General features: G+C 46.1%; 1 protein-coding gene across 15 annotated transcripts in view; it reads left to right on the forward strand.

Annotated features, from left to right (window-relative positions):
• BCAS3 (BCAS3 microtubule associated cell migration factor) overlaps nt 1–27,385 on the forward strand; it is a 467,771-nt gene that overhangs the window by 144,027 nt on the left and 296,359 nt on the right. For all 15 annotated transcript variants that reach the window (XM_083479822.1, XM_083479833.1, XM_083479824.1 and 12 more), the window contains one exon: nt 7,204–7,468. In XM_083479822.1, coding sequence (XP_083335948.1) covers nt 7,204–7,468 — 265 coding nt within the window. The remainder of the gene's footprint in view (nt 1–7,203; nt 7,469–27,385) is intronic.

Consider the following 27,385-nt stretch of genomic DNA (forward strand, 5'->3'; position numbering starts at 1 on the left):
TCAGAAATTGAACCTGGAACCTTCAGCAAATGCAAAGCGTATGTTCTCCTGAGCAATGGGGTTGTCAGGTCAAAGGTCACCACTGAATTTCACAAAGAACTGGTCCATGGCCATCCACATGGCAGAGCAAGGATTTGAACCCAGGTCTGCCAGGCTCAAGTCCAACATGTTAACCATGGCTCCATATTGGCTCCCAGTAAACTTGCTTACTGATGAAAATGCACAGTCTCTTGAACTTTCTTCTACTATGGATCCTACACACTCCTGCTCTACCGGAATGTGGGCCACCACTCCTTCACTCGGAGCAGAGGGGAGCAGAGGGTCAGCTGCCACACAACATTGGCTTGACCTCTTGAGCTTCGACTAAACCAAACCAAACCAAAACCCACAACCAACCAGCCATTGGAAACTTCTCTCTAGGCCACCCAGAGGCCCATCTCTTGAAAAGCCTGCTAAGATTATTATTAGCCATTGTACCACCCTGCCCCCATTGGCTCTTTTCACCTTGTATTTGTACTGTGACGCTCCTGGAGAGTTCATTTAAGCCCCATTTCCCATCCTGGTGCCATCCAGAAGTTTTGTACTACAGATCCTAGCAGCCACCACGTGCAAACTTCATGCAAACCGGGATGAATGCTTCTTACACAGGCCGTCTGGAAGTGACCCAAGAAACATAGGAAACTGCCTTACACTGAGTCAGACCATTGGCCTACATAGTTCACTATTGTCTGCACTGACTGGCAGCAGCTCTCTAGGGTTTTAGGCAGGGGTCTCTCTCCCAGCCCTACCTAGATATGCCAGGGATTGAACCTGGGACCTTCTGCATACAAAGCAGTTGCTCTGCCACTGAGCTATGGTCCTTCCCTTAAAGGAAAAGGGCAGGAATTAGATTTAATAATTGTCCTCTTGTTCTTCTCCATTTCCCTAATTGTTGAGCCCCCCCCATTCCAAAAAAAACCAAAACAAACCTTCATTCTCTTCTCATGGGCCTCTAATCCACTTTGAGTCTGCAGTCAAGACAAAGGCCTTTGTAGAACAATCCAGAATATTAGGTCCCGACAATAAGGTTTCTATGATGATCATCCCAAAGCCTCCGAAGGGGGTTAAAACTGACCGCTCTTTAGCAATGTCATCAGTGGCTTGTTTGGCTGTGGCAATGAATCTGAAAAGGACAGATTTGTGTCTGAGTTTGGGTGTAAAGCTGGGGCTGCATTGTGTGTGTGTGACATTGTCCCTCCGATGAAGTACTTCCGTGAGCAAACCTCTTTGCCTTTCAGGAAAACATCTTCCAAGTCATGTGGTTTTGTTTTTTAATCCCCTTTTTAAGGCGAAGGCTTTAGATATACGGGTACTTACAGGCAAGTGAATCCTCGCTGCTTTTGTCCAGAATATTCTGAAGTGCATTTCTGGAATACTTTTGTCAAGATTTGATGGCTGGCCTGTTCCATCGTTGAGTGCCCACCGCATTGTGAGAGCCAAACTCTCCTGAGGTTGATTTAAACCCTGTGCTTTTTAATAACATAATGAAAGCTAATCCCCGCCATCCTGTGTGTTTCCATTTGTTGCATTGGACCCCATTCACCTACGATGGGTTTATCTGCAAATATTTTCATTCAGTTGTTGCTTCTTAGGACTTTTCTTTTGGTTACATCACTTGAGGCCAGGCTACTTGAAGTGATTTTGTCCTGGAGAAAAAAGAGGAGGAATGTGATTTCCACCTTGCTGTTGTGTAAAGCAGACATTGGAGGGGAAAGTGGGGTGGGGAGAGAACTAAATCCTCTCCTAGCTTTTGCTTCAGGATCTGCATAAGAGGTCATTATAGAAGCGAGGGACTCTTGGCTTTGATGGAGAAGCTAAGCTAGTTTCACAATTCAAGGAGCCCCCTCTGCCTCATCTGAGTTGGGACACTAGTGGTTCTCACCCATTAATGTTGACCCTGATTGGCAGGATCTTGAGTTCTCAGCTGGATTCTTTGATTCACTTATTCCCAAGCTATGTGCTGTGACAGAGCTTCTGGTAAGAAGCTAATAACAGGTGGTGGCAGCGATAAACAGTCTTCCCCTCTATCAGCAAGATCAGATGGTGACTGATGACAGACATGGGGCCCAAACAGGGCCGCTGAAAAACAAGAGGGAGAGAGGAACGTTCATTTCTAAAAGGAATTAGTTCCAGTTCCAATTCACCCTCTCCAAAAAGGAACGAATGCCATTTCAGTTCAATTCACAATTCATTCACACGGTCCATCCATGCCCTCTGCCCAAGTCTTCAGAATTTTACAAGATGCTCTGCTGAAATATAAAAGATACTTAAGAAGACTAAGAAAACATCAAAATACACAGAATGTAAGCTCTTTTTATCCCCCCCCATAATTGCGAATTGTGGGGTTTCTTACAGCTCATAGGAGCCTAGAAGAAAGCACAGAAATCATGCAAAGAAGCACTTTTGCTAAGATGGGAGGATAAACAACATTCTGCTATTGTAATTATGATAATTCCTATTAGTAGAAGTAGCCAATCCATTGGCAAGAAGCTGCTTAGGGGGAGGCAAAGCGAACCCAGGTCCATGCTTTAAAGGTCCATGCTTTAAAGCTCCATGTCCGAGCACTTTCTCTTTTTTTGCCCTGGCATTTTCCCCACAAAAACCCTCTCTTTGAATCAGAGCAAATGGCAACCATGAAAAACCCGAAAGCACAGGCCAGACAGTAAGTATGGATGAACCCCCAGTTGTGCAGAGGCACGGCAGCCACTCTCCTGTATGAGTGGGGTTTTTGTTTTTTAGGGGCCTTTAACAAGTCACACCCTAATCCTAAGCCACTTTCCCAGTATTTCTTACTTCTTAGGTACGGTTGTTTAGGGTTGTAGCCCCAATTTATATTCTTACCCAAGAGCCAGATGGCTTAACCAGGCCCCAGTCCTTGCAAAGCCTGGGCTGTCATTGCCAAGCAGTGACTCCACAATATGTTTCTCATTTAGCTGCCATACATTTAAAGTAGGTCTTGTGAGTTTTAGGAGAAATGTCTGCATTTTCTTTTTTTAATAGAAAAGTTTCATAATGTCTTTGGTGGTGTGGCATGGCTTCAGAGCCCATAGAATTGACTCACTTCTTTAGCTTGGCCAAATAATTTTGGGCTCACCAATCATAAAGAGGGGTGTCCCTGTTTGCCTCTCTCAGGGGCTGGAGGCTGTTTCCCCCTAAATAACCCTCTGCTGAAAAACCAGAAAGTGCTGGCAGTGTTGCTAAGGTTGTCCTCATTGTCTGCCACCAGGTTGGGTTTTCTCTATGAGAAACGGGGCAATTTAGCTGCAGGAATCTTAGGACATATCTATATGACCACATCCTCCAACATGGCACAGTTATTTCACAGAACTCAATTTGAGACACTTTTCCTCTGGAAAGATCTCTACTGTTTGAAATCTGAGTAGCTTTCCACTACGCTGGGGCATGTGTGTTAAGTTTGTCTAATGTGTGAGATTGTCACATGTTAAGATTATTTTGTTTTCTTTCAAACACCCCCCCACACACAAATTGTTGTTATTCACTTTCTTCATTTCTGTCCTGGCAGTCTAGAAAGCCTTTTCCTTGCTGTTCCCTTTAGTATCCTAGTCCTAGGTGAAACTTTTTTTATTGAAGATGGTTGATTTACTAGTGAGCTTGCAAATGAGTGAGTTTTGTGATCCATTCATCAGCAGTGGGGGAGACAGAAGGGAAATATCTGACCATCTATCATGAGTCCTGGGGAGACATCTTGGTGGAATTGGAAGGAATGGGATGAGAATCTGGATTTGGAGGAATTGGATACTAGGTGTAAATAAGGATCCAGTGGAGGGGCCAAGCGGACTGTTGGAGATACAGCCTCCCTGGTGCCATCTGGCATTCTGAGCTCCACATCATAGCAGACTGACCCTGTTGACTCTGCCTCTGCTACCAAGGACATAGGGACAGAGCCGTCTTTCCTATTGACCTTACTGGCGCATTGCGCCAGGGCTCTGGCCTCTCAGGGGCGCCCCAGAGAATGGGGGAGCTGCACGGCTTTGCCGGCGGCCTCCCCATTCCCTGCACACCCGCCAGCTGTGCCCCGTCAACCATATGGCTGGTGGGTGTGCAGTTTGCCTCCCAAGCCTCCGCGGAAGGAGAGCGATCCCTGCAGAGGCTTAGGATGGAAGCTGCACGGTGCCAGTTATACGTAAGATGGCCCTGCATAGGGATGACTGTGCCGGCACAAACAGATTCAGCAAACCCATCCTATTCTGAGGAGCTCCCATTTGCTTGCCCAGTCCCATGGCTTGGATCTCCAACTGTGCAAATGTCTATGCCCACCCTTCTCTTCAAAAGATCCAGGGGGTGGATCTCAGGTCTTGTGGCAAAGTCTCAGCTCACACCTGGCCATGAATTTAACTTGTTGTGCTTCCTCTTAACCAGAATGTTTGCCTCCTGACTGACATATCACACTGGCCTATGCATTCAAGCCTTTGACAGAAACTGAGTTGGGTGTCTGACTGCTGCATCCTTCTGCAGGGGGCCAGGGCACCAGCAACGATGCAGGGAAGTTGATCATTTCACACATAGAACTACCTAGCTCACTACTACTAACACTGAATCACAGCAGCTCTTCAGGTTTCAGGGAGGGGGTCTTTTTCCTGGTCCTACCTGGAGATACTGGGGGTTGAACCTGGAGCCTTTTGCATGCACAACACATGCTCTCTCACTGAGCTATTGGGCAGATCTGCACTCTGCACATTTGATGGCACATCTGATGGACATTTAACTTCCCACAAAGAATTCTGGGATCCCGAGTTTCCTCCTCGCGAGAGCTACAGTTCCCAGCACCCTTAACAAACTACATTTCCCAGAATTTTTTGCGGGGAAGTGTCACTTGCTTTAAATACGCTCTGAATGTTCTTCAGATGTATGGTGTGGCTCTGCCCACAATCCTTCTCCAATTTTTTTTGTCTGGAAAATGTCTTACAGTGGTACCTCGAGTTACATATGCTTCAGGCTACATACGCTTCAGGTTACAGACTCTGCTAACCCAGAAATATTACCTCAGCTTAAGAACTTTGCTTCAGGATGAGAACAGAAATCGTTCTCCGGCAGCAGGAGGCCCCATTAGCTAAGGTGGTGCTTCAGGTTAAGAACAGTTTCAGGTTTAGTACGGACCTCCAGAACGAATTAAGTACGTAACCAGAGGTACCACTGTATAAGCTACGTACAAAGCAGAAAACAATCCAGCAAAAATTTCCGACTGCATCTCATTTTTATTATTTATTTAAAGCAGGTGTGGGGGATCTCCCTCCCTCCAGATGTTGCTCGACTACAACTCCCATCATTCTTGACCATTGGCTGTTCTGACTGGGGCGGTAGTCCAGCAACATCTGGGGATATGCAGGTTTCCCCACCCCCCAATTTAAGGTGTTTATACCCCACCCTTTAGCAACACAAATCAGTTCTCAAGCAGTCCCTGCACTCAGGCTCTTAATCTGAAAAGGTATGAAACATGAGGGGAAAGGAATGGGTGAGAGGAGGGGAAAGCAAACCTCAAGCACAAATTCACTGACAGCCAATGTCAGTGGTGGTTCTCGTTGTCATGCCTTTGGGTAACTATATCTAGTGAAAACAGTGGTTTAACTGAGATAGATACACAGCCCAAAGTGGTGGAAAAGTCACATGTGTACAACCTGCCCCCTTGCTATTTTCTGTCTAAGTTCCAAATTTTCCAGAACAGGTTACGATTTCACATGGTATACCCTGAGTAACGATCAGCTTTCATTTTCAAACTGTTGGCTTTGGATTATTGGCAACTTTTACGCACCCAAATTTAGAAGAAAATTTCAGAGTTCCTCCTCCTTAAAGGCCTTGTCTTTAAACGTTTAAACACAAACCACATCCAAAACTTTGGCAAGGATCTGTCATTTTTGCTGGTGATTATTTACCTCTCATTTTTCATGTTTCCCCAGGATGAAAAATGAGCAAGCAACTAATGTGTATCTTGCCTCCCGTAAAAACAACAACAGCTCAGCTCTCAGGGCCAAATTCAATTAAAAAATTACACCAGACTCCTGTGGGTTTGTTTGTTTTTTAGCAATTCCACACCACCTCAGCCCCCTGGCACAACAATTTTGCTTTATTGAACTGGGCTCTTGATTTAGCTGGAAAACATTTTGAGCAATGATCAAGGTATTGAGTTGCTTGATGCAATATTAAATACATAGCAAAAAAATCCTGGGTTTGCATTAACAGGAAAATCAAACTTTTGACCCCAGAATTTGAACTCTAACTCTTGACCTCCTCCTGAGCCCACTGCTCCTTATTAATAATGCTTTTATTATATTTCACAAAATTTATCCCGCCTTTGCTAATATTTTGTAGGGAAAAGTACACTGTGTGCAGAACTCAAGTCCTCCTGTTCTTCCAGCCTTGCATATCTCTCCTCTGATGTTTAGCATGTTAGCAGTCATTTCCTATGCATTTCCAAGCACATTTTCCACTAGCCCTGCTGACTGGACTGATAGAGGTTAATAACAAATAACATCCTCAGGGCAACAGTTTAAAACCTTAGCACTCCTTCTAAACCCAGGGGTTAGATTAGATTCATAGAAGATAAGGCTTCAGCAGCTACGAACTCGGATGGCTATGTTCTGTTAGAGGCAGTATGCCTCTGAATATCAGTTGCTGGGAATGACAGGTGAGGAGAGTGCAGGTGAGCTTGGGTCCTGCTAGCAGGCTTCCTATAGGCATCTGGTTGACTACAGTTGAAACTAGGATGCTGGACTAGATGGGCCATCCTTGGAAATTTGCATTCTTCAAAGTTTGTGATGCCTCTCTCCAACCTAAAATGTACAAGAATGCATTGTGTTAGGGGATATTGCTTGTTAAATTGCACACACTGGGCAAAATTGCATTTAAATTCATATATAAAAATGTACATGCAAAATTTCTATGTTGTTTTTTTTAATGCAAACTGATGTAAAAGTGGGGCAAACTGAGAAACCAGCATTGACAGAGTTGTCCATCCCTAAAGGAAATATTAAAATATTGCAGGTTGCCCTTAGCCTTTAGAATTGGGCAAGGCTATCAAGTGAATAACTAGAGTTAACCTCCATGCATTTGCCTGATCCTTTCCATTATGGAAGTCAGGCTGATTTCTTGACACCGATTACAGCTCCTCAAATGATACCACTTGATTTCTCCCACCCTCCACTCCAGGTGCAGGACATTTCCTTCAGCCACGACTGCCGCTGGGTGGTGGTCAGCACTCTTCGGGGCACGTCCCATGTCTTCCCCATCAACCCCTATGGAGGGCAGCCCTGCGTCCGCACACACATGTCGCCAAGGGTTGTCAACCGAATGAGCCGCTTCCAGAAGAGCGCTGGGCTGGAGGAGATTGAGCAGGAGCTGACGACCAAACAAGGAGGTCGCTGTAGTCCCGTCCCAGGGCTATCCAGCAGCCCGTCTGGCTCCCCTCTTCACGGTAAGCGTTGGCTTTTCCTTTTCAATTGTCTAGCAGGAGTTGAAAACAAAACTGCCCTTTTACAAATCTGTGGTGGGTCCACATTTGGAATACAGTGGTACCTCGGGTGACAGACGCTTCAGGTTACAGACGCTTCAGGTTACAGACGCTTCAGATTACAGACTCCGTTAACCCAGAAGTAGTACCTCGGGTTAAGAACTTTGCTTCAGGATGAGAGCAGAAACTGCATGGCAGTGGCAGCGGGAGGCCTCACTAGCTAAAGTGGTACCTCAGGTTAAGAACAGTTTCAGGTTAAGAACAGACCTCCAGAACGAATTAAGTTCTTAACCCGAGGTACCACTGTACTGTGTACAGTTCTTGGTTGCCTCACCTCGAAAAGGATATTGTACAGCTGGAAGAGGTTCAGAAAAGGGCAACCAAAAGTATCCAATGGATGAAATTTCTCCCTTATTAGGGGAGGTTGAAGCATTTTTAATTCAGAGGAAAGGTAAGTTAGGGATAACATGATAAAAGGTCATAAAATTGTACATAGCACGGAGACAGTGTGTAGAGAAGAGTTTTTCTCCCTCTCTCATAATACTAGAATTTGTGGATGCCCAATGAAGCTGAAAGATTGTCCACAAGAACACTCTCCCCTCCTGTGGTTTCCAGCAACTGGTATTCAGAAGCATGACTTCCTCTGACCAAGGAGGCAGAGCCTAGCCATCATGTCCGGTGGCCATCACTGCCTCCAGTGGGAACAAGTTCCATAGTTTAACTATGCAATGTGTGAAGAAGTACCAGTTGCTGGAAACCACAGGAGGGGAGAGTGTTCTGTGCTTGGGGCCTTCTTGCAGATTTCTCACAGACATCTGGCTGGCCATTGGGAAAGCAGGAGGCTGGACCAGGTGGACCATTGGCGTGCTATAGTAGGGCTCTCCTTATGTTCTAATGTTAGAAAGAGAACTTAGTACCTTCCAGATGTTGTTAGACCTCAACTCTCTGACCATTTACCATGCTGGTCGGGGCTGATGGGAGTTGAGGTAGCCACAGGCTTCCACCCCCTGTGCTATAGCAAGGTATGCAGAAGATAGATCAGGAAAGATGGGTGCTTTTCATATGCAGGTTAAAAATAATTTAAAAGGTTTTAGAGCTTGATCATTTCATGTTTTATTTCATAGACCTCCCAAGGTGTTCTGCTCTGTGTTTCAATGGGTTTTTTTTTTTAAACCTGGCAATCATATTGTTGGTTGGTCAAGGGTAGTCGGAGAGCAACATCTGGACATTCTGAAGACAAATATTTATTGTTTTGCGAGGAAATGTGAATGCCAGCTCAAGATGAAAGATGAGCTGAAATGAAAAGTTGGGTTTGTTGTCATTGTCGCTGATCTCTTTCACAGTAGTGCAGTTGGAGAGCAGTTGTTCCAAGAGGAAAGTTGTTTCTACAGAGCCTTTGCCTAATGCAGCTCCTAACTCCAGGGCAGGAAGCCTGTGGACCTCTGGAAGCTGCTATTCATAGTCCAACACTCTCTGTGAGAACAGGATGCTGGGCCACTGGTCTGATCCAGAATGTCTCTTCTGATGTTCTCAGGAGGTCTAGTTGGTTGACCTTAATGCTCTACTATTTATGAAGCATCTTGAAGCAATTTCACAGTACAGTAAACACACATATAAAACCATTGCGTATATAAAAACGGTTTCAAATTCAATGTGATACCAAATGGGATAAGGATCTCCACTTAGAAGGCTTTTTGGAAGAGGAATGCCTTCGAGATATGCCAAAAAGGCAATAGAGACGGCGCCTGCCTGTTATGTCAAGGGAGGGATGTTCCAGTGAAAAGGTTCAATCCTCGGTATCTCCACATATGGCTGGGAAAGACTCCTTGCTCTGAAACCCTGGAGAGCCACTGCCTATCAGTGTAGGCCAAGCTGAGCTAGGTGGACCTGCAGTCTGGCTTCATATAAGGCAGCTTCCTCGGTTCTTTCTTGTGTGATTAAGAGTAGGCCTTGGTTGTTGAGTCATTGGCCATGCTAAGGCATCCATTTTCTGATTGCTTCCTCATCTTGGCAAGGTGGCCAGTGAGGTCTGTGCCACCCAGCTTCTCCTGAGATAGAACATTACTTTGCTCCTTGCATTACAATGCAGCGGTCGAGTGTGGCATGCTTGGAACAGACACCAGATTGCTGTAAACCATTATTATAACACATCCAATCATTTTTAACTACTGACATCATATAGAGAACAGGAAGGAGCGATCAACGTCTGCAGCTTTCATCCATTGGTGTCTGCTTTTTGTCAAGGGGGAAACTACAGTAAGTTGTCGCCTTTATAGGTTTTCCAAACACGTTTGAAGCTCTTTCTTTGTAAATAGAAAGGAGTGTTTGATGCTCAAGAAGCATCTGAGAGGTTTCATTTGGTTTTGATTAGCAGCACGACCAAAAATTTCAGGAGTGGGCGGATGGGTTTTTGTTCCTTCCCCAAACCTAGTGGAAGCTTTGAAGGATTTTTTTTTAAGTGTGGGTTTTTTAAAAAAGTGACAAGTCAAAACGAAACACCTTGATTTTTGGAGGGTATCGCAGTGCATCGTAGTTGAGGAAAATAGCTTATTTATTAAAGCCATGAGTCCTCATCACCTCCAGCCACCTCCAGTTCATGCCATTTGATGGTGCATATCCTTGTGGCTGTGTTCCACCTCCCCCGTGGGAGGAAGCCTGCCTCCGAAATGCCAACTGCTGGGATTCATGAGTGAGGCGAGTGCTGTTGCACAGGGTCCTGCTTGTGAGCTTACCATTGGAGCAGGGGTTCCCAAACTGGTCCGCAGACCACCGCAAGCTTCGTCCAGGTGGTCTGTGATTTAAAAATACACTTTAAAAACTTGCAGCATCTAGCACAATTACAATTGCTGCATCAGGAAAAAAACACGAAATGGTCTGTCGGGAACCTCAGCAAGTTTCAAGTTGTCCTTGGGTGGGAGGAAAGTTAGGGCATTAGGACATCTGGTTGGCCACTGTGAGAACTGTCCATTTGTTCTTACTCACCACTTCCTGTTCTGTTATCAGTTACTGATCCATAAGTGACCTCTTCTCTTTCCCCATGATTGTGAGAAAGAGAAACTGAGTGAGATGAGAAGGGTCCATTTACGCAAGATCGGAAAACCCCTAGGTCCAAAGGATATGAGATACCAGGGACAAGCAATGGTCCTGGCCTTCCTACTTAGATTGGGCTAGCTGTTTTTAGAAACAGGATGCCAGACTAAGTGGGCCTAGACTTTGCTCTGATCCAGCAAGGAAGTCCCCATGTTCTTATTACTCATGATCATTGGGAATCAAATCTCCTTGTTCTGATGCTGTCTACCTTTGACTGCTAGCCCCTGGGGATGGAGCACAGACCACCGTCTTCCTGCCCTGCTCATGGGCTTCCTGGAGCCATTTGGCTGGTCATGGTGGAAAACAGGATGCTTGGGCTTGATTGGACTTTGGCAGGGATTATTTTATGAGCTTCAGCTGCTGCAAATGTCCCGTTTGCATTGGGCCTCTGTCAGCACTTAACATCTCCCCTAGCATGTAGCTTGCCACCCTTCCACTACCACCCTTCAAGACCTGTGAACCTCATCCATAGGGCAGAAGCAGCCCATGTGGTTTTCTCCAGATGCTGGCTGGGACTGCTGGGAGTTGGAGTCCAGCAACACCTGGAAGGCACACAGCTGGTTCTTCTTGCTTCGCGAGGAAGGGTGGCGAACATTTTTCAGATGGCAGGCTATATTCCCGGTGGGCCACATACTAGTGGTGGCTGGGGGAATGGGTGGAACGACAAATGTGGACTGTACCTTTGTACAATAGGTTTGTTGCTGCACACCCTTCCTCTGTCCTCCATCTAGGCAAGTGAGTCCAGGTAGGCAACAACACTCAAGGATGCCACAAATTGGCCTGGCAAGGGGTGTAGCCTGGGAGAGTTCCCAGGGAGGGCTCATTTAGCCCTTGGCCCTGATATTCCCCACCCTTGCTCTAGGGACACGGAAGAAACATGCCCACCCAAAATGGTTTTTTATCCTTCCTTCTGACTTTTATCTTTCAAATGCATTCGGCGCAGCAGAGAAGAAAATCTATTTATGGTTTATTCTGGTCCCAAATTGTTTACTTGTGCAATGTAAACCTTTTTATCAGAGTGGGGAGCCGTCCTCACAGGGAATGACTCACTCTTGGCTCCTGCCAGGTTTGCTGTCTTTGAGCAGGAAGGCAGGAAGGGAAATGGTTAAGAAGCAAGGGGATAATTTCCTTTGCACCTGTTATACGGTTTCTCTTTTGTTGCTTAGGTTATTTTATCTGCCAGCCCCATCCTATTGTATATTTTTGGTCCTTCGGTAGAGCTGCCAAGCTTGTTTCACCAGTGACCTCAGTCCCAAGTTGAGCATCCTTCTATGGGGTTTCGCTGTTTCCTGGAACGACGTGGTGCCACCGAGTTACATCAGGGAACGAACAAAATTAGGTTGCCTTTGCCTAAATTCCCAGCTTTAGCAATGACCTTTCAGTTTCAGTTTTTAAGCAATGAGGTGACAGTGAACTGGCATGACAAACGGGCATTTTTATGGGGTTTGATGTTTTGCCCCCTTGAAAAATTGATGAGAGAATGACATACCATTATCACTCCCCAAATGCAGACGTGATGAATAATTGGTTGCAATTTTGTTTTCTTATTTTTAGTTTTGTTGTCCCACAACCTTTAAAATGGAGGGTGGGGTATATGCGGTCTAAAATGAATTCTTTCTTTCTTTCTTTCTTTCTTTCTTTCTTTCTTTCTTTCTTTCTTTCTCCAGAATCATAGAATCATAGCAAATTACCTTGCTCTGACTCAGGCCACTGGTCCAGCTTGCTCAGTATTATCTACACTGAGAAATAGCAGCTCTCCAAGGTTCAAGCAGGGAGCCTCCCCCAGGCCTACCAAGGGACACTGCCAGGGCTTGAACCAGGGACTTTCTGCATTCAAAGCATATGCTCTGCCGCTGAGCTGCGGCCTTTGCTCTCTACAGCGGATGAGGCTGCTCTTTGTTGTCTCTGAATCACTACGATTAGTTTGTTCAATCGCTCTCAGTGCAGAGAGGCAGGGAAATGTGTCCCCAACCCCAGCTGAAATATTTTTGAATTTCAAAACCTAGAAGAAGGTTGGGTAGGCCTTAATAAGTTGGTTTTCTACATTATGCCTTCGAATCATAGAACCGTAGAGTTGGGAGGGAATACGAGGGCCATCTGGTCCAGCCCCTCAGTGTAGAACAGTTTTGCCCAATGTGGAGCTCGAACCCACAGCCCTGAGATTAAGAGTCTCATGCTTTACTGACTGAGCCTTGTCTATAATAAATCACTTTCATTTAAGGTTTGTGGCAGGATCGGGAAGACCCAACCAGTTTATTGGACTTTTAAACCAGCTATTCACAATCTATGGTCCTGAGAAAGGAATGAATTAAGTAACTGAAGGTTCTTGTGAGTCCAGGGTGCATGCTACTCACAGAGGAGGCTGCCCACTGCATCTCTGAATGAGTCACTGCTCATCCAGGGAGAGGGCAGAGCACGTTCAGAACACTGAATGCCCCAGTTTCAGTCCCCAGCACCTCTAGGTAAGGCTGGGAAAGACCCTTGCCTGAGCTCTGGAGAGCCACTTCCAGCCGCTGTAGATGATACTGACTTAGATGAACTAAACAATCAGCCTGTAGATAAGATTGTCTGTTGTGTCTCTACCTGAGTCCCTGGCCTTTCAGTCAGGGGCAGTGGATGTCATGGGGGGGGGGGATTTGGCAGCAGAGAAATGAGCTCTAGCCCAGTATTGTCTACTCCAGCTGGTAGCAGCTCTCCAGAGTTTCAGGCGGGGGACATTCCCATACCTACCTGGAGATGCTGGGGTTTGGATCTTGGCCCTTCTGCATGCAAAGCAGACGTTTCACCACTGAGCTACAGCCTTGTGACCATACCGAATGTGCTTAACTCCATGGTGGGTTCCTCCCCCATCAAAATAAAGTAGCCAGTTGAAGTGCACTCCCCCCCCCCATCATTAATGTGTTGTTTGACCCTAAGAAACTCTGACTTGAGCCTCCTGTGGGGCTGCAGAATAACATATGTCACATTGCAAAGTTTCCCTTAAAATCAGGGGTGGGGGGGTGGGAGTGAGAGAGACCAAGCATTTTCATCCGCAGCCTTTTACTGTCTGTGCGTACAGGGTTGCATTGCAAGGGAGAAAATGAGGACAGAATCCAGAGGTTTGATAAATATATACATCTCAGAATGCCTGCAATGTGTCCCTGTCACTGTGCCCGATTTCCTCTCCTCTCCTAGCAGGGTTCTTATGGGAAAGCAGACTTGAAAGACGTGACGGCTCCCGTTCCCCCTTCCTGAGAAGCAGATTGGCTTCCTTTAAGTAACACTCACTTAAGAAACCACCTTTTAGAGCACGGCGGACCTAAAATAGTCCTTGCGAAAATGAGCTGGAGCATAACATGAAGCACTGGAGGGCAGTTCCCGTCCAAATTACATTTAATATCCGAGCCTGTAAACAAGAGAGCCTGTCGGCCGAGCTGTCTGCGTGCCTCTGTCTCCAGTCCACCCCTTTTTCTCTTTCATTTTATCTCCTGCCGTGTAGATGCAGGCCTTAAAACAGTCAAATAGGTTTTGCTTCGTCTGACGGCAACCACAGTCCAGCTTTGATCAGAGCTGCTTTAAGGTTGCCCCCTCCCCCCGCTGCTTTTACCATCATCCAGAAATGATGAGGGATCGGCATCCTCTGGGTTGTATGATGTAGAATAGGGTGCCAAGGGCTCCTTCCTACTCCGGGTGGTATGACATGTGTCTTGACAGAGTCTGAGCCTTCCTCGGGCCAACACTGGGGTACCCCTGTCATGATACCTCCTTTCCCTCAGTTAAAAGGTAAAGGTACCCCTGACCATTAGGTCCAGTCGCGGACGACTAGGGTTGCGGCGCTCATCTCACTCTATAGGCCGAGGGAGCCGCCGTTTGTCCGCAGACAGCTTCCGGGTCATGTGGCCAGCATGACTAAGCCGCTTGTGGCGAACCAGAGCAGCGCACGGAAACGCCGTTTACCTTCCCGCCACAGCGGTACCTATTTACCTACTTGCACTTTGACGTGCTTTCGAACTGCTAGGTGGGCAGGAGCTGGGACAGAATAATGGGAGCTCACCCCATCGCAGGGATTCGAACCGCCGACCTTCTGATCGGCCAGCCATCAGTTACTGCAAAAACTCACGTTCTGTGCTTCCTTTTGAGTTTCAGAAGAAGTTTGCTATGTACCAGAAGAGTGGATTTCTAGGGTGGGGGGTGGGATCAAGCTGCAATCCAAGCAGGTCAGCCGAAGCCTAGTTGTATAACGATTGGCATTATAATAACCATTTATTGCAATATACATTGTCCTCTGTCCTAGAGATTAGCAAATTGGTCAATTTCAGCTTCTCTCGGTTTTTCTAGTCTCAAGATCAGTTGCCCACATTTCCACATCAGTTTGTGGTTTTCTTTGTTTTTAAGAAGTCCTCGTGAAAATTTAGCATGAATTTCTCCTTTAAAACTCTTATCTGTACATAATCATGCTTAATGTGCACATTTCTCCAAGCAATTTCCGTTAATGTGCTGCATTTTTGTATGTTATTTTTACTAGTGTTTGCATTTCTCTCTCTCTCTCTCTCCCCCCCCCCCCCGTCCTAGAATATAAATTTCTGTCCACGTTTCTTGTCGGGAGAGCTGCGTTGCAAAATTAGGAGATGTGCAAATTTTGAAGAATGGCTGCATTTTAGTTTGCAAATTGTTTCAGGAACTAGACTTGCCTTTAATTGCAAACCAGACTGGGTTTCGCCAGGGCCACCCTCAGTATTCACGTACACTGGATTTTTAAAGCAAAGCTTAGATAGGCATGTGCCGGCAAGAGATTCAAAACCTAAAATCAACAGTGGGTAATACAACTGGAGGAAGGTAACAAGGCCTTAGCTCAGGAGTAGAACCTTTCCTTGTTTTGCTTTCTGAAGGCCCCGGGTCCAATTCCTAGCATCTTCAGTTAAACAGATTGTGTAGCAACTGATGGGAAAGACCTCTGTCTCTTTGCCTGAGATTCTGGGGAGGAGATAGTGCTAGGTTAGATGGACAAATAATTTGATCTGGTATGAGGGGAGAGGCAGAACACATCCTTTGGGCCATGCTGAACACCGAAGCAGGGCAGCATTTATTTCAGTTTAGTTAATCCAGAATACGTCTTCCTCTTGCTCTGCCCATTATCGTCTCAGGCTCTGATTGTATAGCAAACAGAAGTTAGGGATCAAGCTGGTCTGCATTCAACATGTTGAACCAGGGATGGAGGACCTTAGGCCTGGGGGCCAAATGGGGTCTTCCAGTCCTCTCTGTTTGGTCGTCAGGACTCTCCCCAGGCTGCATGCCCTCTGAGCCACACCCCTGCCCTGCTTTGTACCCTCCTTGGGTATCTTTGCCTGCCTGGAAGGTGCCCTTGATTTCTGATCATGCTTCTTGCTTGCTAGATGGAGGACAGGAAGGAGTGTGTGTGAGAGTCAGTATAGGAAAAACGCTATTGTATAAAGGTAAAAATGTACACCTGTTGCTTTGCCCACTTTTGCCTACAGCCCCACCCACCATAGCTGTGTGGCCCCCAAAAGGGAGAACATCCCTTGGGATGAGAAAGGTTTCCCAGCCCTTGGAATAGTTCAGTGCCTGGAAGGAAGGACTAAGGGAAGGTATCCCAAAGGAGGAGGGAGATTCTGAAGCCCATGTTTATTTTTATTTTTTTAATTACACTTACTATTTCACCCAACGTGGAACCCACAGTGGCACACACATGGGATTTTCCATCCAGGCACTGACCATACCCAGACTTGCTAAGCTTTGGCAAGGTGGTGGCCTCCTGTGGCTTTCCCCCAGGACCTGCTCGCATGGACCTTTCTTGCCTTAAATACGAGACCACCAACTAGTTTCCCTTTCTGCGTGACAGAGGCAAAGTTCCACCTTCAAACAGAAGGAGCCAGCCAGGCTCCTATTTAGGACCTTAGATGTATGCAAAGCATTGACACCACAATCTTCATTTTGAGCATTAACGTTGGGATGCTTAAGCGAATGTCCTCTAGAGGGTGGTGTTTTCTCAGCTTTTGCCACGGGTGCCTCAGAGAGCCCCCTCTCCTCTCCTCACACTGTATGTCTGTGTTAGGCCAATGGCCGATTTATGATGTATGAGGTAGCAATATTGTTTTATCTTGCTGTTCCACGATATGGGAAGGCCGTCACAGCCGCTTGTTGACTTCTTGTTTGAAATGTTCTCGGAGCTGTTGTTTATACGTTCCCCTCGGAAAGAATTTGCCTCAGCTATTTCTCCTTTTCAAATTCCAAATGACATATTTTTTTTGGGGGGGGGGGAGGCGGGAAGAATTGCTCTTGATTGTCCAGCAAAATTTCAAATTGTCCTTGTGTGTATGTGTGAGAGACCTTTTCGCTAGGAGCCGATTCACATATTATGCAGGACAAGTCAGTAGAATTATGGGCTGCACCATTTCAAAGTGCAGGAGCTGTGTGTGAATGTCACATTTTGTTAATGTTCCTTCACATTGAAAAAAGGGGGAAAATGTGTATCAGAGAGAGAGGTTTAACATACACACATTCCCTCCACTGTAAGAACATAAGAGGAGTCCTTCTGAATCAACCCAAAGACCAGCATTCTCTTCTAACAATGGCCAAACAGATGCCCCAATGGGAAGCTTGCTACTAACCTAGTAACTGCACAGAGCTTTTTCTGTGGTAGTACATCTGCCTTGCATGCAGAAGTTCCCAGGTTTAATCCCTGACATCTCCACACAGGGCTAGGAGAGAATCCCGCAAGTCAGTGTAGGCAATACTAAGCTAGAAGGACCAAGATCTGACTCAGTGTTCTTCAGTGACGGAGCTCATGTATTGCAGCAATTGAATAAATTCTGAGTTAAACTTGAACACACAGCTTTACTGTGACTTAATTCGTTCTGTGGCATCCTCTGCAATAAGTGAGAGAAAAGTCACTAGAAATGAGATTGGCAATATGGTGCCCTGAGCAGGGATAAAATTTGGCATACACACCCTGAAATATTTCTTATTTTCATAGCAATTCCTTTCAGTACAGGTTTTTTGGGGGGAGGGGGTGATCTCAGTAGGTACCCGCATATAGGTGTTGTTGTTGTTGTTGTTGTTGTTGTTGGCATTCATCTGTCTCGAGAGACGATGGAATGTGCCTCCGGGGGTGAAGTCAAACTGCTTCATTAGCAGCACCAAAGTGACCTCCTCAGGGCGCAAGCCTGGGCAAAGTGTAATGGAGGTCATGGGCTGGCCAGACAACAAGACCCCCTCTCAGTTTTGCTGATGTTGTCCAAAGAAAAGCAGAGCAATATGTCTGGCACCAGCTCGGCTGCAGGAGTTGCTGGAAGGAGGCAGACAAGGCACCATCCAACTGTCTTAGGGACTCCACTCCAGTTTTGTGTAGGGTGGACTCCTTAGCCTTTTCTTTTCTTGAAGAAGATCTTCTTCTTCTTCTTCTTCTTCTTCTTCTTCTTCTTCTTCTTCTTCTTCTTCTTCTTCTTCTTCTTCACCTCTACTCAATGCTCTGTGTGGAGAACCACTTGCACTGCCCTAAATTAGGCGCTGGTGGAGATGGGAGGGCCCAGGAGTGGTGGCTTTGTTTGTGGGTAAGGATGGACAAATCTGCGGTGGCAGCCAACTTGGATGACTTCAAAAGTGTATTAGACATGGAGGATAAAGCTGTCATTGTCTACTAGGCATGATGGTTATGTTCTGCCGCCGCTGTCGGAGGCAATATGCCTCTGAATACAAGAAGTGAGGAGAGTTGTGCTATTGTGCTCTGGAAATGCTTCCAGGCATCCCATTGAGGCATTCAGTTGGTCACTGTGAGAACACAATGCTCAACTAGATCGGCCATTCGCCTGATCCAGCAGGTCGGCTTATGTTCTTTTAAAGTAGTTGCAAGGGGGTAGAAAAAGTAGGTTTGAGTAGGAAAGGGGATCAGCCCCAGACTTGTTCATGCCCATACTATGCTAAAAATGCTCACTCCACATTTTCCTCTTTATATGAAGCCCCCAGCAAGCCCCCTCATGTGCACAGATCTGCCACCACATTATCTCCTTTGGCCCATGCAGTGAGGTGAGCAGAATCCTGCCCCCCCCCTGCACTGATGCCCAGGAGTCCAGGCCAGTCAACTTCTGAGACCACCACACCCACTGAGGCTTTCCCCTCCAGGAGTCTTGAGGCCTAAGAGCATGATTGATACCCTTCCCTTGGAGGGTTATTTTTCCCTCGATGCAGGGAAGGTCAACAGCTTGCTTCCCTACTTTGCCATATAATAATTGATTTTGTGTGTGTCCTGATTTATAAATAAGGAAGGTGAGAGCAGTTGGCTTTTGAACCCCCCAAAAAATGTAACCTAAGAGGGACTTTAAAAGCGTCAGGAGCTTAAAATGAGCCCATCTCAAGACACAGGCACAGTTTTTTCTTTAGTATTGAAAGATGTTGATGGGCGGTGAGGGTTTGCCTTTTTTCTTTTTAAAAAAGTTCCTTGGTTCCTCATTTGTGGGCTCGTGAAACGGGTCCCTTTTCCCATCCCGAGGAAATGCATCTTTGACACTTCTCATGACCTGACTCGATATATTTTCTGACATGGAGCCAGGGAAATATCCTTAAATGTAAAAGCAGAAGCTGCTGAGAGAAAAGTGGAAAGGAAGGGATGGCCTCAGGCACCTTGGCACCCGGGGTGAAATATTAAAATAGATCTCTCTCCTCACCAGGCCTGGTCTGGCCAGAGTTCACTCACATAGCCGCTACGTCTCCCTGCTTCCCCTCTCACAGAGGCCTGGGCTGTTGGTGTGATCTTCAGGGTGTGGTGGTGCTGAGGGGCTTTGAAAAAGGATTGGACGGATTAATACAATGATTGTGTTCCAACCCCGTGGTTGAGGACAGTAATGCTTCTGAATACCAGTTGCTGGAAACCACAGGACTGGAGGGTGCTCTCAATCTTGGATCCTGCTTGTGAGTTTCTTACTGGGGCATTGGGTTGGCCTCACTGTGAGAACACGCTTCTGGACTAGGTGGACCATTGGCCCAATCCAACAGGTCTTTACTTATGTTCACTGAGGGGCCATTGGATGGTTGTCTAACCCTGTGAGGTATATTATTCAGGGCTTCCTTTCTAGAAAAAGAGGTGCCGGGACTTGCTGAGCTTTTTTTCAGGGCTCTGGGTATATTACCAGCTTTCTCCAACTTGGGCCTCTCCAGATGATGTTGGACTCAAACTCCTATCAACCCTCAGCCAAGGGTCCTGGATGATGGGAGCGGGAATCCCACCATATCTGGAAGGGCTGTTGCGACGATGTAATTGTGAGGTGGGCAAGAGAAACCACGTATTACCACTACCCAAAATTCCTAATATGTAGTTTGTGAGTTTCATACGAGGACCTGGGAGGCCAGGGTTCAAATTCAAACTTGGCTATAAAGCTCACTGGGTGACCTTGAGGTTGTCGCTGCCTCTCAGCCTCACCTACCTCTGCAAGTTGTTGTGGGGCAGAGAACTGTGTGCCCCATCTTGAGCTCATTGGAGAAGAAAGTGGGATATAAATGTAACAGATAAATAAAATAAAAAATAAATTGTGGAAAATGTGAGCTTCAGAAGAGGTTTGTATATTTATAAAAGCATTTGTATGTTGCTTTTGGACCCTAAAATGGGCCCATCAACCACTCATATAAAAACACCATAGAAATCAAAATAAAATTCGGTAAAATTGGGAACAGAATGAACGCCGACATAATTTGCAAAGGGAGAGCCAACGTTTTACAGATTAAAAGCCAAGCATTTAAAAAAAATATATAATAAGTTTTTACTCATTTTGAACTTGCTGTTTCCCACACATTCACTTCAGCACAGAAGTCCCACACTCTCCTGGTCAGCAACCAATTTTTACCAAGAGCCGTATTTCGAACTGATCAAGCCTGGTGACATTTATTTTCTTGTTAATTTTTAGTGAGCCATTTAAGTGCAGCCGTTCAAAACAACAACAACACCACAACTTTCCCAGGGTGGATCAGGCAAATACACACACACACACACACACACACACACACACACACCAGTGTACAGTAATAAAAACTTGACCAAATTATTAAAAAGCAGCAAATAAAGCAGTCAAGAGCAACTAAAGGTATGCAGTTTTAAAAATATTGGTAAATTTGGTAAATAAATTTTAAGTGTCTTTTCCCAGCACTGAAATGGTTTCAGTGCAAGTGCCCAACGAACCCCCTTTGGCAGACAGTTACCCAAAAGGTCCCCACCCCTTAAGCGGACCCTTCCCCAGTCACCACATGCCAGGTCTCCATCAACGGCTATAGAGAAGGCTTCTGAAGATGATGTTGCTGCTGCTTAGATTTCTTACCATTCACCGTGAGGTCCCAGAGTGGGTTACAATAATTTTTTTTTAAATACAATATTAAAAACTGTTAAAACTGATTGTAATCAAAAGAGTGATGTGGGTTGGAGAATATATTTTTCAGGTGTCAAAAGAGCTGTGTCTTCAATATCTGATGAAGGTGCCAGTTGCACCTCTGTCACAGAGAATGCCCTCTCCTTCAAGAGGGTCTGTAGGGAAGGAGGCATACTTGCAGATATGTGGGATCTAAGTCACGTAGGGCTTTAGAAATTGATCTGTAAGACCGTCTGTATAGATGTGGGTTGTTTTACACTTTTATTGGTTTTGTTATGATTGGTTTAAATGTTTGCATTTTTTCTGTAAGTCACTTTGGGTCACTTTTGTGAGGAAAGCGACTAATAAATACAATTAATAATAGAGATAATGCCGGGCCTAAGAGGATGGGAGGTGATCAAATCTGCTTTTGTTCACACAAAGGGTGCCCTTTGCCTGCACCTTGGCATGGGTGATGTCCCTTTGCATCTGGGATCAGGCTGGGGGCCAGGTGAGAAGCCCATGCAGGCCAGAAGGAGCCCCCAAGGTTGCCATTTGCCCTCTCTCCGTGTTGCACATCTGGCAGATTCGGCGTATCCTTGGCTTGCCTCTGACGCTCACTAGGGTGTAAATAGACCCCTTGCAGCAGGATCTCATAACAGCGGGCGAGTGGTCAAGAAAATGGTGCATGAAGTTCACCCTGATCAGGATGTGCCACTGGTTTATGAGGCACACGGCCTCTCTTCTCCCAGTGTGTATCAGGGTGTGAACTCCATTTGTTCCTGGCGCTGGAGCTTATCTTCCAAATGTACTTGCTTAACTGGCTGTCTGGCTGGCACAGCAGCCTGCATTGTGCTCAGCAGCAGGATCCACCTCTCCCCAGGCCCTGAACCCTTGTCCTCCTTTGGGAGTGAGATGTTTCATGATACTTAAAGGGGATGCAGTGATGACATCAAAGGATAAACACCTGGGAAGGGGGGGGCGGGCGGCTCACTTCACAGACGTTAATGGCTTTCTATTACCATGGTCACCACTTTGTCACATTCGCAGCCAGAGGTGTGGAAAATAGGTTTCATTTATTTATTGCCGACTTTGCCAACCCACGCAGGTAGGAGTTGTAGCCCCAAACCTCTGGAGCCTACCAAGTTGGCAGAGGCTGATAATGAAGAAGGGGCCCCCTAGCTCGGTGGTAGAGCAGATGCTTTGCATGCAGAAGTTCAATTCCCAGTGGTGTCTCCAGATAGGGCTCAAAATGTCCCCTGGAGAGCCACTGTCAGTCAGTGTAGACATTACTAAGCTCGATGGAGCAAATCCAACTCAGTATAAGGCAGCTTACTACATGCCTATGTCTCTCATATCCTAGCCCTGGTCTGTTCTTCTAGCAGGATACTCATTTCTGCTTAGCGTAACTGGTCTGAATTTTCTGTCCAACTTCCTCTTCCTCCAAGCAACCAACTCTGCCTCCTCCGCGACTTGTGCCAGCCTTTTATACACACCTGCCCCAGTGCTGTGGCTCTGCCATGCTACTTGCAACTATCGCCGATACAGAATCTGGCATGGGGTTCCAATCTTGCGATGCCTGGAGGGTTTGCGGAGCCCCAGTTCAGGACTTGAGTCAGAGATTTTGGCTCCCCCCCCCCTTGCAAGCATTGGTGGCTGGTGACCATTGGAACTGGTGGGGTGGAATACATGGAGCCCAAACAGCAAGTGGAGCCAGAGCCGCTGGCAGGCAGAACCAGCTGATTCTAGTTCCCACCCACCCACCCACCTTCCTCCTCCCTGCTGAGTTCTACAGACAAGTTCTGGTCTGTGGGATCACAGCTACAGGACTAGTCCCAAGCCTTTTGGCAACCTGTGACTCAGACCAAGTCCTGAGAATAAGAGAGACAATATTAACGGAAGGATGGGGGGATTGTATGCAAGAAAAATGAACTGGTGGCAACGATGCGTGTGTGTTTTGCTAAGTGTTGCAATTGTCCCAGCTGTTGGTTACACATTCTCCCAAACTATTTCGGCGAGCCAACATTGCTTCCGCAGAAATCCATGCCTCCCCTCCCGGTTCAGATCCCAGGCCTGTTGTTTCTCTCCAGGACGCCACTGTTTCCTCTTCCGACTCTCGCAGATTTGCTGATAGTACTGTAGCAGGTCTGAGAAAAGGTCAAGAGAGGAGGGTGAAAGTCCTGGAACTGTATCTGGGAAGGGTTTTTTTATCCTCATCGCAACCCCCCCCCCCCCGTTTGAATGAAAACAAAAAAGGAAAGAAAATAAACTGCCCAGTGTCCCATGCATATTCTTCCCTCCCCCACTAGAACAACATCCTGACATATATATTTAGAAAGATGATTCCCCCCATTTTTGTTGTTGCTTGCATAAAAAAAAATAACAGTGACTCTGACTCAGAATCTTTATAGAATGCAAAAGTAAACGAAAACCTTTCAGCCCAACCCACAAACGGGTCTTAAAGAGTCAGGCATATTCATAAAATATTGCTGTGATGTTTTATGTAACAGGGATATATATTTGAGCATGTGCAGAAAGCATTTCTTTAAGCAATGAGCCACCACTAGGGATGGGGAAGTAATTCTGTCCAGTTTGCATTTAAAGGTGAATTTACCAAATTTTCAAGGAAACTGCATGTAACTCAGCAACACTTCCTAGTAGGTCTTGCTCCTATAGAGCAATTGCCAGGACTGAAGGTCCCTGCCTTCAACCCTTCTTAAGGCTCCTCCTCTCCCAAATGTTTCCCACCAATCTCAAACTACGTCGGTGCGCGTCTTGTCCCTGTTCTGCCCTCATTATCCTGCGTGTTCTTGGAGATTGGGAGGGGCGTTTGTCACAGCCAGAGAGAGAGAGAGAGACTCCTGGGATGCTTCAGCAGTCTTGACACACACACACACACACACACACACACACACACACACACACAGCTTCAGCCACAGCGTCTGAACTGCTCCCTGTCCCAGGTTCCTCCTGTTCACTAAACCATGTTGTCCCTTCAGTATCCAGCATCTCTTCCCAAGCTTCCCCCTCTGACCTCTCCTCATTGTCCACCAATCCCCAGGCTCAGAGCCTTCTTCCTCTGAGATCTCCCTTGGGGGATCCCCGGCTGGCACTTCCCACTACTCTTCACCATCCAGCTAGTCCCTGGCACTTACAAAGCCTGCAGTTTGTCTGGCCCCAGTAAATATGTTTGGAGCAGGACTGTTGTTTGTCCAACTGCACTTCAGGCAACATGATTGGCAACTGCTTCCAGGGCTCCTAGAGAACACACCCTCTCGGCCTAGATTCAGCTGCGGCTGAAAGTGACTGCAGCCTATCTGTGACACACTGAATGGGAGAACTTCTGCCTTAGTCAGGTCTGGCCTAAATGCTAGGATCCTGGCATTTGCCTGGTCTGTTCCAGTCCCTGGCTCTAGGTATTGACTTCCAGGGACGTTGGGATGGAGAATGCTCACTCCAAGCCTAGATGTGGGTATGACCACCAGCCCGTTCGCACTCCCAAGGCTCTGTCAAGACAGAGCATGTTGCTGGTATTTTAGTTGCCCCAAACTCTGTGAAAGTTTAGTGATCTGCGCAATATTTTATTCAAGTTAGCACCCTTGGATGAGATGGATCCCTGCTGTGATCCAGGAGGGCTCCTCCCATGTCCTGGTCAGGTTCAGACCAGTTTCTTCCTCTTTGCTAGATCAGTGGAAACTTTATACTGCAAAGGTGTTCTTGATGATTGCACAGACTTTGCCCCTTCTTACCAAATGTGACATCTTTGCTAGCAAAAACAGCTTCTGGCAGCCCAGAGGCCATCAACACTGTCTTAGGCTTGTGACTATCGAGTGATTAAGCAATGGACCTGCATGCTTGTGTGTTTTCTTCTTTTTTAATTATTACTTAAATTCTCTTGTGTTTCCATCACACTGCAGTTGTTTGGTGTATCCAGAATTCTGCATATTTCACATTTTTTTCTTAAATGTCTAAGAAACAGCTGCTTAATGTATGCTTTCCGCCCCCGCCCCCGCCCCCATGGCCACAATTGTGCTTCTTCTTTTTCCTGCCATTAATTTAATAGCCTCTCTTAAAAACCCAAATGTACCTTTGAAACGGCTCTGCACCGAATCATACCACCAGTTCTCTGGTGAAAGGGCCATAGCTCAGGAGTAGAGCACATGTCTTGCAGGCGAAAGGTCCCCAACATCTCCAGTTAGGGCTGGAAAAGGTTCCCTGTCTGGGACTCTGGAGAGCCTGCTGCCAGTCAGTGTAGACAATACTGAACATGATAGACCAATGTTCTGACTCAGTATAAGGCAGCTTCCTAGGTTCCTATGCTCTTACCATGGAAAATACTGAGCTAGATGGACCATTTTCCTGGCTCAGTATAAGGCAACTCCATATATTCCTAAGTGTTAAAATCAGTTGTTTCTTTTCCTGTTCCCATGACAAACACTGGCTGATATTTTGAGGAGGAGCTGAAGCATCTGCTTTTCATGCAGAAGGACCCGGATTTAACCCCCACCCCACCCCACCTGGTGTCCCCAGGTTGGGGAGGGAATATCCCCTGCCTGAAACCCCAGAGAACTGCTGCCAATCGGCGAATACTGAGCTAGAGGGACCTATGGCCTGATTCAGTATAAATCAACTTCCTGTGTATCTCTTTACCCTGTATTGCCTACTCTGACAGGCAGCATCTTTCGTAAGATTTTAGGCAACTGTCTTTTCAAGTGCTATTTCAAATGCTTCAATTGCCAGTGTAATATAGTACAGGATTTGCCAACATCTTGCCCTCCCAGGTTGTTTATATTTTTTTTTGGGGGGGGGAATACCACTCCCGTAAAATGTAGCCGACATGGCCAAGGGCCTGGGATTGTGGGAGCTGTGGTCCAATGCCATCTGGAGGGCACCCGCATTGGCTAACTCTGAAATAGAGGTCATGCAGCATATACAGTGGTACCTTGGGTTACATACGCTTCAGGTTACATACGCTTCAGGTTATAGACTCCGCTAACCCAGAAATAGTACCTCGAGAACAGAAATTCATGCTCCGGCGGCACAGCAGCAGGAGGAGGCCCCATTAGCTAAAGTGGTGCTTCAGGTTAAGAACAGTTTCAGGTTAAGAACGGACCTCCGGAACGAATTTAGTACTTAACCCAAGGTACCACTGTACCATGGTCTCTGTGCCCATGAAACAGCTACATGCACACCACCTGCTTTGGCCAAGTGTCTTCAGATCACTCCATCCAAGAAGCAAGCATATCAGCCATCCAGATTTCCCTGAGAGGGAGGGAGTGTGTGTGCACGTTAGACAGAGGAAGATAAAATAGAGTGGACGGATACTTTGCAAATGGCATTACCCGGGAGTTGCTCCTGATGGCTTTTGCACAAACGCCCAACTTTGTCAAAACCCCGTAAATCTTGCAAAGTTTATTTTTCTTGCAGCATCTGTGTTTTATAACAGCGCTTTTAATTTGTTTTTGCTTTGTCTGTTGGGATTTCTTTTGTCCGGCATATTCGGGCCTCCCCCCTTCCATTAAAAAAGAACAAACAAAGAAAAGGACTTCTGAGTGGAAGCGAGCATGTTAAGTTATGACTGACTTGGGACTCTCTCATCCACAAAGCAACTATGACAGGCAGCTATCCCCTGCGCAAGCCACAAAGGTGATTGTTGGTTCCCCCTACTCTGTCTCCTCTTCGCCTTTGAATCCTCAGCTTAATCCATTTTGCTGATGTGCACTTCTAATAGAAAAAGTGTCTGGAAAAATATGGATTCCAAATGTTGAAGGGGTGACAGGATGAGTTTGGCTCCCTCCCCTCCCCACCCCTCTCCTCTCCTCCCTCCTCCAATGCTAAGCATGCAAAATAAAAATTATGGGCTGAGTTTTCCATGTTTCACTTGTAAGTTTGTTTATTGAGGAAAATGTTCTGCTTTTCAAAGAAGTGTACATTATTGTTAAAATGTGCTTTGAAAAGCCAAACTTCCCATACTTCCCCCAGTATTGGGGATGAGCTGTTTTTTTTATTCAGTCCATGTTTAAAGGTGAAGTTACCTACTTTGCAGTTTCCAAAGCAAGACACAAACCAAAGCCACTACAATCCTTTCAAATGCACACTTATCTGAATTTTGCAGTGCAGTTTTCCAGACAATTAACGTGTACAAAAATGCATATACTAGGGTAAAGTGTTCATGTATTAGTGAAAACAATATACAAGTGTGCACTATATTAGGGCAGAATGGCCTTGCAAAAATTGATATAGTAGATAAGATTGCATACAAAAATGTACATATTAGGAAACATTCCCACTAAAATACTGATAAATTTTCATGAGGACTTTTTTAAAAAATTGCAAACTGATAAGGAAATGTAGAGAACTAAACAATGGAAAAATGAGAAACTGAGAGAAATAGAAATTACAGATTAGCCCATCCCTGTGTAAAAGTAGTGCCTTGCAGTAAAGAAGGAAAAATGGAAGGTGT

The sequence above is a fragment of the Podarcis liolepis genome, assembly GCF_965112155.1.
Source record: "Podarcis liolepis genome assembly, chromosome: 16".
Classification (NCBI taxonomy): Eukaryota; Metazoa; Chordata; class Lepidosauria; order Squamata; family Lacertidae; genus Podarcis; species Podarcis liolepis.